At 38.4% G+C, this 12,233-nt stretch overlaps 1 protein-coding gene across 7 annotated transcripts in view; it reads left to right on the forward strand.

Moving 5' to 3' along the window:
* The window catches only part of SOX5 (SRY-box transcription factor 5), a gene marked incomplete at its 5' end in the record, with an annotated part of 294,566 nt that overhangs the window by 202,986 nt on the left and 79,347 nt on the right, over positions 1-12,233 (forward strand). For all 7 annotated transcript variants that reach the window (XM_080632861.1, XM_080632860.1, XM_080632862.1 and 4 more), the window contains one exon: positions 4,296-4,381. In XM_080632861.1, the coding sequence (XP_080488987.1) occupies positions 4,296-4,381 (86 nt within the window). The remainder of the gene's footprint in view (positions 1-4,295; positions 4,382-12,233) is intronic.

Raw genomic sequence — 12,233 nt, forward strand, 5'->3', positions numbered from 1 at the left:
TGAATGTTGTAACATACATAATGTTAGCTCCTATGCTTTCTTTTCTCTTTTAAAAGGAAGTTTTGATGTTTTTTAACTTACTGAACTCCTTTGATAAAATTTTGCAAAACATATAAATGGTTTAAGAGCCACTGTTGTATTTCCACAAGCATACAATCATTTAATATACACGAGCTTAGTAGCTAGTCAGTTGAAAACCAGGTTCCTAGACACAGGGTTGTTATTTTGTGTTTTGGGACAGGATGTCCACTTGGCTCTGTACCATGACTTACTTTCACAGAAAAATGTTTTCAGTGGAGGCTGATAGGGAGAGTTCATAGAAAGAGTGGTTTAAAAGTGAATGTACTTCATGAAAAATCCTCTTGTAAGCAAGATCTTGGAAGATTATTTTGGGCAAAGATGAAGGTGTGATTTGAAATTGAAAGAAGTTGCAGCGCATAAATTATCAAGAAAGAGGTTCTGGGTATGTTTGTGGAAGACGGACCAAAAGAAGGGTAGAGAAATAAAGAATTGGCATTTTTTATTGAGTTGGCATATTGAGGGCTCAGCCTTGCCTTCTTTCTTTCCTGAGTCACTGGTGCTCTCCTTTGCTCACACCGTGCACTGACACCTCTAATATACCCCATCAGCTCCCCCAGGCTGACATGTCCCTTTCACTTCTTTAGGTGCTGTAGCACCAGTACACGTCCTTCTGTAGTCAGTCTTAAGTACTTCTGTTCTTCAGAGTGATGTCACCAAGTCTCTGGGAATAATTATATTTTAGAGAAGAATATGTCAACTAAGGAAATAATTTTAACCTTGTTCTCACAATAAAAATCCCAACCTTTGACCTGCTCCAGATTTTACTATATAGTGTACTAAAGAAATGCAGCAACAACAAAACCTCTCTGATGCTTTGTTTATAAGAAAAGCCCAGACATAACCAGAGACAGTTTGTAACATGAAAGGACAGCACAAAATGTTTCTTTTGGTGGCTGAAGAATGCAGGGAGCTACAATCCTGCCTGCATGCATTAGAAGATTAATAGTGAATTCTGTAAATTGGAATGTAATATAGTTGTTTGAGAATATATTGGTGTTTTCAGTGATACAAACTTTTAATGGGTTGGGAAATATCTATTTCTAATAACTGTATATCTTGCCTTACATTCCTGAGATGTTCCTAGAGCTTGGGAAAAAAAATGTAGCGACTTTTTATGTCTAAAAATAAGATATTTACTGAAGAAGTAATAAAATAGTTAAGACCTGCATTTCCTAGACTTCAGAACTGACTAAAACTGCTCATGCAAAACTGTCAGTCTGGTATAGGAATAAATTGAAGGACAGTAGAAAAACATTTCATGTTCTAGAGTTAACAACAAAAAATGAGCAGGTACATTTTTATCGAAGGAGACTTCTGGCCTTTCCTAGCATTTTGAGGGGTGGCAGTTGCTCCTGCACCATGATGTGAGTATGTACATGCTTGGCTTCCTCACTGGTACAGGGCCTGGATCCTTCCCTGGGAAGGGCACTGCCCAAGGAGTTGTCTGTGGGTTATAATCTTGGCTCTTCCACTGGCCTGTTGAGTGACCCAGGGCATGGCATGGAGTTTGAGTGTATTCCTTGCTTTCTTGTGTTTTGTCTCCTGTGGACAGTAAGCACCTCCAAACACAGGTGATCTTTAGTTAGACATTTGTTCCAGGGCAAACGCAGCAGACTGCTAACCCTAATGGTGTCTCTGCTTGTTGTTGTACCTTCCTCTAACTTTTTCAACAACAACAACAAGGCTGCTGCCTTGTCTGTACCGTAGGAGTAGTAACGTGGATATACTGTCTGTGAGTAGCCCTTGTGAAAGAGTAGCAGCACAGGCAGGGTGTACTTTGCTAAATCCCTAAGATAAGCAGAAGATAACAGAGGGTATTACCAAAGCATTACAATGCAAAGATTCATGATGGGTTACAGATGCATTTCAGCTTTGTTCATTGGGTTTTTTTGTTAAAAATATGTTGGAGCAATAGAAAAATGTAAAACCCTTTAAAGAATGAACTACCAAAAAACCAGCCCAGTAAACAGGAGAGCCTAGCTCTGCACAGCTGGAATCTGTTCTTAGGATGAAATGGAGTTCTCTCCTTAGAATTCTGAAAAACACGAGCATGTAATGGATGTAGTAGTTACTTTCTAGTATGATCTCCTAAACAGCCTCAGAGGCATTACCTAATAACCACCAAAGCCAGTGGTTGTGACCATGCACATGGCCATGGGATACGTGCGTGGCCATGAGGACTTCAGCATGTTCTTCTTTCACAAGTGTCTCCCTGATGCATCTACCAAAACAACATTACAGGATAGGAATTACCAGAACAGATGAGAGTATGAGAATCTGCCTGGCTGGTTAGGAAGTTCAGAGTAGTGGGATTTATTAATTGGCATGAGGTTGTGGGAAGATGGGCTGAGATTTATACATGTGTGTGGAGAGAAGAGGAATATAGGACAGTGTGTGGAACTTAATCTTTCAATATCTTTGTTTTAATACAGGTAATTCATAACTAAAAACTTTAAGGGGCTGTAGAATCAACATTCTAGTGAAAGACTTTCTTTTAATGAAACCCTGTTCTTTTCTTTGCATTTTAGAAATTATTAATTTCATGGCTGGTTCTTGAACAAAATATCTTCTTCTAGATAGGAGTCTTTCAGAATGATACTGGGATTAGTTTTTGAGCTGCTAGTGGTGTGTAAGCAGTTAAATACCATTGACCCTGAGTCTTTGAACCACTGTCTTTCTTCTCTGTGCCTTCTCATGTTTAAGGCCCACTGCTTGGGCCACAAGATAACTCTCCAAAAATTTTTAGTTCAGTTGATGATATGAAATAGAAAAAGTGGATGCCTCAGTTAAAGCGAAGTAACATTGGAAAATGTGAAACAATCACATCCTTTGGGTATAAAAAAAAAAAGCCCAGGCAAGTCAGGAAATGTGTTGCCCACTGAAAAGAAATAAAGAAATAGAGAAGTTGTAGCCTGGTGCTGGTGCAAAGAATGGGGAATGCTTGGGTAGATCTTTCGATTCCCATTGCTTGGCTGGCCGGCCTTGAAAGGCTGTAAGACTTCAGTCAGCAAAGCATTATTTAAGATGTTCTCAAATATAAGCAGGCACATTCATTGAAGTTAAATATCTGTTAAGATGCTTTGCTGGCCCAGTTTTTTTCTGGCCATAACATTTCTAGAAGTTACAGTACTTAACAGGAGATCAAAATTCTTGAATGAAGAGATCCAAGTAAACAAAGTTGCATTATAAATGGGAAAAATAAACATTAGCAGGTTTCCTGAACATGTATACACCAACATAGCTTATTTGTAACATTTCAAAAACATGAGAGAACTTACTTTGTTTTCTGTTTCCTGTAACTTAGGCTTGATAGCATTAAAGATTTAAATCCAACAGTAACTGACAATAATTGTACAGAACAACCCGCATTGCCTTCTTAATTTGTCTTTTCTCCCCCCAAAAAAGCACAATAAAGGAGGAAAACTTCTAATCTGCCTCTCTAATGAAATGTACAGGAGCATTTAGGTAGACTTTTTTTGCCTGAGACTTTTTCTTAAACCTTTACCGGGTCCCTTTATCTCATTCAGCACAATGCAGTTCTTACTAGAAGTGAAGTAGTTTTCCCTCAGCAGCAAAATTGAATCACAAGTTATGAAGTGGAGTTGGCACAGAGATTTTGGAGGCTTGTATCTGATCTACTTAACTTCACATGCTTTTTGCTGTTGTAGGATCAAACCCTGAAACTAAAGCAAGATATTTTTTTCTCACCTGAAAGAAAACACAGTAGTCAGGGGAGTGCCATTTCTGATCTGTGTGAGGCTCAGTTTACTAACAGTGAGCAGAGTTTGGTTAACTCCATATTCTGGACAAGCTTGTAAATTTGTCCCCTTCTGATGCTGTGATCTTATCAAGGTTGTACTGTTTTCCTTTTTCCTTTTCTTCTCCTCCACCCCCATTTCTTTCTTTCCTTTTTTTTTTTTTTTTTTTTTTGAAGTGCAGCCTTCTGATCAATGTGCACTTTTTTTTCCATTTCCCTAAATACATCATGAAAAAGGATGAGGTTTCCGCCTTAATTGCTTGTGCCTTTTATTCACATTCCTCTCTCAGCCAGAATTGTGAAAAGAGTGTTAGTAAAAGGCTGCACAATAGAGCTTTTCATTAGGCCTCAACAAGGCACACAAAAGAAGGCTTTTGGAAAGAGTGAATGCAGGACTTTAATTTGCAGGTGGAGAGTAGATAAAAGGTGCTGACGCCTCTATTATTCTCTTACTTAGGTGACCCTTACCCTGTTCAGCTGATCCCAACTACCATGGCAGCTGCTGCCGCAGCAACACCAGGCTTAGGCCCGCTCCAACTGCAGGTAAGTCGGAAAACAATGTAGAAGAGGCAAAGGTTAAGTAAATATGAAAACCAGTTTTCTCTTCCATTTGAACACAATACAAAGTCTGTTCACTTACAATTTGCATCTGAAGCAAAACAATCATCAAATCATACACATTTTCTTTTCGCCTTGCAGGAACTTTTTGTTACATTTTTGTGTCTTTATTGTCAATTTTACTTCAAATTTCCTCAGAGCAGTGTGTTTGCTTGTCTTTCCCTTTAGCCAGCTCTGAATCAGGCTGTAAAGGCTGTCTAGGTGTAAACCAGCAAAAGGAAACATGTTGCTGGGCAGAAAAGCTCTGTCCTGACAAGCACTTTTAAACTACTTAAAAATCCTTAACGTGATTATGTCCTTTTAGGCTGTAAGCTCTTCAGAGCAATGACCGCCCCCTCCTACAGTGTTTTATGGTACCCGGCACATCTTAGGCACTGCTGTAGTGCAGATAATTAGCGATTATACTAATTTAGCATAGGCAATTAGAAAACAGGTGGAAAGATAATAATGAATCTTTTCTGAGCTATGTTAAAAAGCGTTGGCCTGGTTGCCAGATGTATCTGATTCAAAGCTCCCAGTATCACTAAGTTTTGGAGGTATTGCGGTGTTCATGGGTCTTAATGGTAGAGTTGTAAGTTTTCCTCAGGTACTCCTAATCAGCCCCAGAACCCTTGTCTAATCGTTGGAATTAAGCAAACGTGATGTTCGTCTCGAGTTTGAATTTTGTTGCCTGCCATATATGCTTTGCTGGTAGGATGAAGCTGGCTAAAATCTGGGACTAAGATCCAAATCATCTCTGGTTCTGCAAAACCTGGATTGACACTTTTGTAGAAACAAGCAAAAAAATCCCATACTCTCCATTGCTAATTCGTCTCCCTGCTCATTAATATTTGCCAAGTTACATGGAAAAGCGGAGCTTTATACCTGCTTAGAAGAGCTTGGCATTTACAAACAGTATGTGTAAAATGCATTTTGAAACTCAGTTTGGCCAGCATCAGTATGAAGTAGACTCTCTGCAACATCAGATATTTCAGTTGTTTGGCCAGCATACGAGAGCATGGGACATAGTTCTGGGGAAGATTTTGCTAATTTTCTTATTTTAACACAGCAGCGGAAGTTAGCTGAGTTTCACAGAAATAGCTGCCAGTGTGTAAGCTGACACATTCCATGCACCACAGAGGTTAATACATTCATTTCTATTGTGCCTTTGTATGAAAAGCTACACTGTCTGTGTGTTAGTTTCTGATTCTGTGAGTTACAAATACCACAGGCGGCTTAAGAATCATGGGAGCCATTAAAAATCATCCCTCTGAAATGAATTTTGAGGAGTAATAGTGGTAGTGATAAAGTGCTTATAATAGCCAAACACACATGAACACACATATGGAAGAAGGAGGGGTAAACAAAAAAACCTGGAGCTAGCTGGCAATGAGAAAATAGAGGTATAACTCTAATTCTTCTTATGTTTGTGGTCATTCAAGCTGGTCCTAGAATAATGCATCAGTGCTCCAGAAAGATGGAAGGATGGTTTACTTTCATTTCAGGACCAGCTTTGGGCTGTATCTGTTCATGTGGTAGGCTGAGGCATTCTGATTAAAATGGGCTTTATCACAATGAGTTTCCTTATATAAAGGTGCGCTTTGTGCAAATGTGACTGACTTCGTAAACGTCTTAAGATGATCTTAGGTTGTGGAAAATTTGAAAACCTCAAAGATCCCTTGTTTCTGTATGAAGTAGAACATTGAAAAGGAAGTATTGGCCAAATTCACGTATGTTGTTTTGCTACAAGTTATTTAGTCTGGAGTTAAAGGGAGTGTTTGGCAGCCAGTCTGTGGGAGAGGTTCAAATTACTAAGTCTGTAAACTCCTTCAAATCTTTCAGACTTGATCTTTAAGGATATGTATATGCTGGAAAAAATTGAAATTTGAAAGAGTCAGGCTAGATGTCCTTTGAGAAAGGTTTTATGATACAGTACTTGGAATGGACTCGCGCCCATGCTCCCATGAGCGGAGCTGAATCTAGCGTAGCTGCCAGCCTAGAAGAACTGTGCCTTTCAAACTCTGTTTAGCTCCAAATCAAGTTTAGCTCAGTGATGACTGTTTTGTTTGGTTATGAAGAAACATTCAGGATGATTGTTGTGAAGACCTGGTCCAAAACCACCTTCGAATGGCATGAGTGAATGTGCAGCCATTTCAGTCTCTTTCAGGGAGGAACTCTTCTTCCTTCAGACATTCCCCTTAGTTACATATAAACATAGAGTTCCCTGCAAAGCCTGTATCATCTGGTCATCAGGCAGTAGAAGGTCAGAAAAGTAGAACATTCTTTCTTTTCTTCTTTTTCTGTCCTTCCTATCACTCATCTTTCAGGCTTTGTATACTAAAAGCAATAGTTTTCAAGGGAGATCAAAGAATCTGACACAATGCTCAGTTTGTTGCTGCCAGCAGAATTTGGTACACAGCATTATCTTAGTAAAGACAAAGCCAAGGAATTTTTCTTGTTTGTTTGTATAGCGATAAACATGTCTTTGTTATTTCATTAAAGAATTTTAAGTCGGGGCATGACTTTTTACTGTGAGATCAACAAGAAGTACTTTTTTTATCCCTGGTTGTCAAAATTGAATTTTTATTTTGTAAATTAAATGCACACTGTATTTATAGAGGAACAACTAACACCTGATTGTTTTCCTGTGGCAAAGATATTCTTTGTCAGTGAAAATGTAATCTCTCAGTTAGAAATCCACTGTGATTTCAACTGACGGGTTCATAATCTGAGGCCCTCTGTTTCTCTCCCTGCCTTAGGGGAGAATTATACCCACTGGGGTATACAGATTGTGTCATCTGATATCTGCCACAATTAGCCATACGTAATTGCCTTTATTTCCAGTATCTGCAGAGAGACTAAGAACTTGGTAAGAATGGAAACTAAAACTGACATTGTTAGATGTCACAGAAGGAGTAGATGGACGGGGCCATATTGGAGAAGCTGGAACTAACAAGATGCATACTTGATCATGTCCTCTGATACGTATTCATCATTCTGCATATTCAGTCATACCCACATTTAATGACATAAATGCCAACTGAAAAAAAAAAGGTTTTAACTTTCCTCTGTTAATGAGAATATTCAGTCCCAAAAATTGTGTGAAGCATCGTTTTAAAATACAGTCTCTTTGCAGTAAAATCCCTCCTGGTTACCACATGAGTTTCTTAAATTGTTTCTTACCCCTGTAAATTTCATATGGTTTTGTTCTTCAGTACTGATACAATATGGTGATTCTATTTCAAGTAAAGGAGATCAAAACTGAACATAGCCACTGTGTTTATGAATAAGGCTATTGAACTGAAAGTACTGCTACATGCCTTATATAGAATGGTTTGGTTTGGAAGGGACCTTAAAGATCATCTAGTTCCAACCCCCCTGCCACAGACAGGGACAACTTCTACTAGACCAGGTTGCTCAAAGCCTCGTCTAACCTGACCTGAAACACTTCCAGAGAATGAAGATGGTGTTTGAGGTTTTATTTATCAGCAGATAAGGGATTTAAACTCCTCCATCTTGAAGATCAACATTCAAAGCTGTAAGCATAGATATGTAACAAGTTTCACATGAAGTAAAACTGAAATGATTATTCTAATATTGGTCATCTTGGGCATACGTAGTATGAAATAGGTGGTTCCAGAAGTCTGAGCAAATTCATTATAAAATGATATCTGGTAATTTCTTTTCTGAGAAAAATAATTCCAGGGTGCTTTCTGAGCGCTAGGAAACAAAGGACTTTATCACCTGATCTGAGAGGAATCTGTACCATTGGGAGTGCAAATGGTTCAGGTTTCCCAGACTCTTTGTTTGATAACCAGATAGTGACAATGACTGATTAATTGGCAGTAATACAAATGCTGTATATACCCATAACTGTATTGAAAGATGATGCTGGATGTATAAAGACAGCTGCCCCTGTAGTGTTACTATATGGACATTTTGTGTCCTGTCAAAACAGTATAGCAGTCTGATGTAATACAGACATCCTGCAAACATCTGCTCTTGGAAAAAACACCCCAAAAGGTTTTGAGTGCCCACGTTCAAACTTTCTTCCCTTCTCATCTTAGCATGAAACAGGACATTATGACTATTGGTGGGGTGATTACGTTCAACATTGTGACCAAACCTGTCACTATACAGATCAAGAGAAACTCATGTCAGCATACAAGTGTGAAAGCATTTTAACTGAGTCTCACTTCTGAAGACCAGACATTTGAGGAATCCTAATTGATTCTCTTTGGCTATTTGTATCAAGATGATGAGCAGATTTAGACCTCAAACATATTGGAAAAAATAATTTGGTCAGTTTTTTTTAGTCTGCACTTTTTTTGTTAAGTACTTAGGTAATTTTTTTTTTTTTCATACTACAAACCTACTGTTTTCAGTGGTGTGGTAAATGCATACCAAGGTCTGAATTTCAGTGGAATTCAGCACACATAGTCTGGACCTCATTTTTAGAAGAATTTGAGCTACATGCAGGCACTGACATAAATGGCTAGATTTTGAGAAAAGTTAAAACCCATTTGGAGTTTGAGTGCTTCTGAAAGTTATCATCTTGCTATTATTTAGGTGTCTGACTCATTACAAATTTTCCTTTGGAAAACCTTGCTTCTAGATATCTCTAAGGGTCACATAATCATTTGTGGTCTCCATGTTTGTTTTACTTTAAGGAAATGGGAAGGATAGAGCTATTTAACAAGTATACAGTGACTGATCAGAAAATAGACTGTTCCAAGGGTCAAAGATTATTGCATAAAACATCCGTTGCCTATGAAATAAAAGTAAAGCATGAGGACTGCCTGCTCAGTCACATACTTTTTTTTTTTTTTTCCTTGCATGCTAGCATCCTTTTGGCTTCTGTGCCACTGTGGGAATGAGCTACATCTCTCCACTTGCCAGTTCAGGTTATTTCTCTGAAGTATCTCCTTAAGTTTTGTTTGAAATGTTGCTGATGACAGAACTTTCTTTCCGTCTTGAATAAATGGCACTATATTTTCATGCATTAATTGTCAAGCACCTTTTCTTTTACCTTGGAGTATCTCTTTCTGATTTCTTGCTAAAATGTGTAGACATAAGCAGTTTTGACCAGATTAAGCAGTTGGCATTCCAGTGTTACAATGCCTCACATCTGTGAAAGAACACCCTGAAAAAACTCTATGAATATGGTAGTGATACATCTGAATAATGAAAGATTAATTCTTTCTTTGTATTGGAGAGCCAATTTGCCAGAGCTGTAAAGATGTATTAAGTATTTCTGATTGGAGAGAAAAAGTCTGATACCCCAGTATTGCCTCTACAGAATGTGGCCAAGGGATGGCAATACTTTTTCCATTATTCATTTACTCTGCAATCTACATTCATGACCTCTTTGAGATATTACTGTAACCAATTCTTTGCCTACAAGAAGGTAAACCATTTCTTAGCAGTGCAAGGGTCTTCCTTATATTGCTGGGCAGTGTTTACCTTTAAATACCATATGGGATGGCTTTTAAGCAGTGAGAGTCAGCATCAGAGAATCATAGAATAGTCAGGGTTGGAAAGGACCTTAAGATCATCTAGTTCCAACCCCCCTGCCATCCTTTCACTGTTTGCATTTCTGCTTTACCTGTTCTCATTCAGAGGACCCTGACTTAATTTGTAAGGAATAAATCATTAGTGCATAGTTTAATTACAGTATTATAATACTTATGCAATCCACTTAAGCATAAAAAAGTAGAATTAGTTTTTCACTGTGAGCACACACATCTGGGGAATCAACCAACCAACTATGCGAAAAGTGACATTTCTCGTTAGCATAACCAAAAGATGGCAGTTGTCCATCTGCTGTTAGCTCAGTGTATTGCTATGCTGTTTCTGATGGCCATCACAAATAATGATAATAATAGGAGTAATAAAACAACATAATATGTATACATTTCTGTTGGATGCCCTTTTAAATAGCTTTTAAAATTGCTACGTTATGCAGATTCTGTATTCCCTCCTTCTGTCCACCACTTCTTCCTGGCTTTGTAACTGAATGTGTTGGCCACTAAATATTCACCACCTGTTCTGCAAATGAGTAGCCAAGATGAGAGTTTTAAAAGAGATCGCTGAAGACCAAGGTCCAGTTCCTCATCTAAAAAAGGGGGCATAGTATTCTCCATATAAGTAGAGCTACAACTATCTAAACAGGGTGAAGATCTCTGTGTGAGTGTGGAGTAAGTTGTCTTTAAACACTTGAACTTTCCAAGGTTTCTTACTTATTATAAAGTCTTCATGATGATTTAAAAATATTTGTCAAAGTAGGTAAGTAAGGTGTGGGGTGAGGGGCCATTGGTTGTCAAGAGCATTTTTGAGCAATCCCTATGTTTTTAAATGTAAAAAGTTCTTGCCTCAAAAGCAAGCCTCACAACACCACAATGCAACTAGTCCTCACTTTCTGGTTACCTGCTGAGAGCTAGAGGTTGTGATAGATTGTGTAAAAGCATGAACCACTGAACATATCAGCTCAGATAAATCTTGTTCATCATGGATAAATATGATTTGTAGTTGGCGTCTAAGTAGCCCATACTTGCCTTTGATATAATCTTATATAATGTTATGAGTAAACTCAGTATATTCTGTCAAAATAGATTTGAATGAAAAGCTTGATCACGTCATTTTATCGGAATCCATTCAATTTACGAAAGACAATCATTGTGACAGACTATATATAAATGCTTTGTATTTTATTGAACACTGTGAGTGTCTGAACATATGCACAGTGGACATTTGCAGGCATTAAATAAACATGGTAAAACAATATCATGGCTACACTTGGGTTGTCAGATTATAACTCCCTCCTCAGCCCTTCAGGAGGAAGATTTAGCAGTGGTAGCATATTCATTTTATCTAGATTAATAGTTCTTTCTGCATAACTTTCAGATTCCATCCATATCTATGAAAGATGAAAAAGACTGAAAAATGACCAGCCTATCTTCCTTCCAGTTGTAACTCAGGCCTGCTGTTTGCTAGCAGACCTCTGTCTGCATGAGTGAGTTTCCTTGTAGGTTAAAGAGACTGAATTCCCTCTTCCTCCTCCCTCCGACCCTGAGCCTGCAGGGCAGACAGACAGAAGCACACATATGATTAATACAGCACAGCTGCAGTAGTGACTCATTTGCATATGTATTAATAGAGGAAAAAACAACAATTCAATTACATACAGAGACATTCTGCATACTAAAGAACATATGCAAATAGCCTGGAAAAAGTGCAGCCAGCGTTTTCTCCAGCCTTCCTGACCCCATATGGGCTAGCATCAGAGCCTAGCAGTTTTCAAGAAATCTCCTGTAAGAAGAACCTGTTACAAAATGCTTATACAGCTATTACTCCTCCCTCCACCCCCTGGGTTCCCAGGGGGCATTTGACATTTGGACAATGGGAATAGTGCAAGTAGTGTCTTTTCCATGTTATTTCGCGTTTGCCAGCCTTCAGCTTCATACTGTTGTCTCTTTACATATAAGCCCCAGCGTGAAGAAACCTAGTTCTTCACCTCGTCTTCCATATGCATACATTTATTTTGTTTTTCTTTCATCTGATCTTTTGTGTTGTTCCCATTTTCTGTTGTCTTTCTCTTGTCTCAATCTTTCTCTTACTCTCTTTTTCAAGGCCAGGTTGGATGAGGCTTTGAGCAACCTTGTATACTGGAAGGTGTCCCTGCCTATGGCAGCAGGGGTGGAACTCCATGATCTTTAAGGTCTCTTCCAATAAAAACCATTCTGTAATTTTTTTATTATCTTCTTAACTTCTGTGATTAGCAAGAGATGGACATTTCTGT

Source organism: Psittacula echo (assembly GCF_963264785.1).
Source record: "Psittacula echo genome assembly, chromosome: 1".
In the NCBI taxonomy this organism is placed as follows: domain Eukaryota; kingdom Metazoa; phylum Chordata; class Aves; order Psittaciformes; family Psittacidae; genus Psittacula; species Psittacula echo.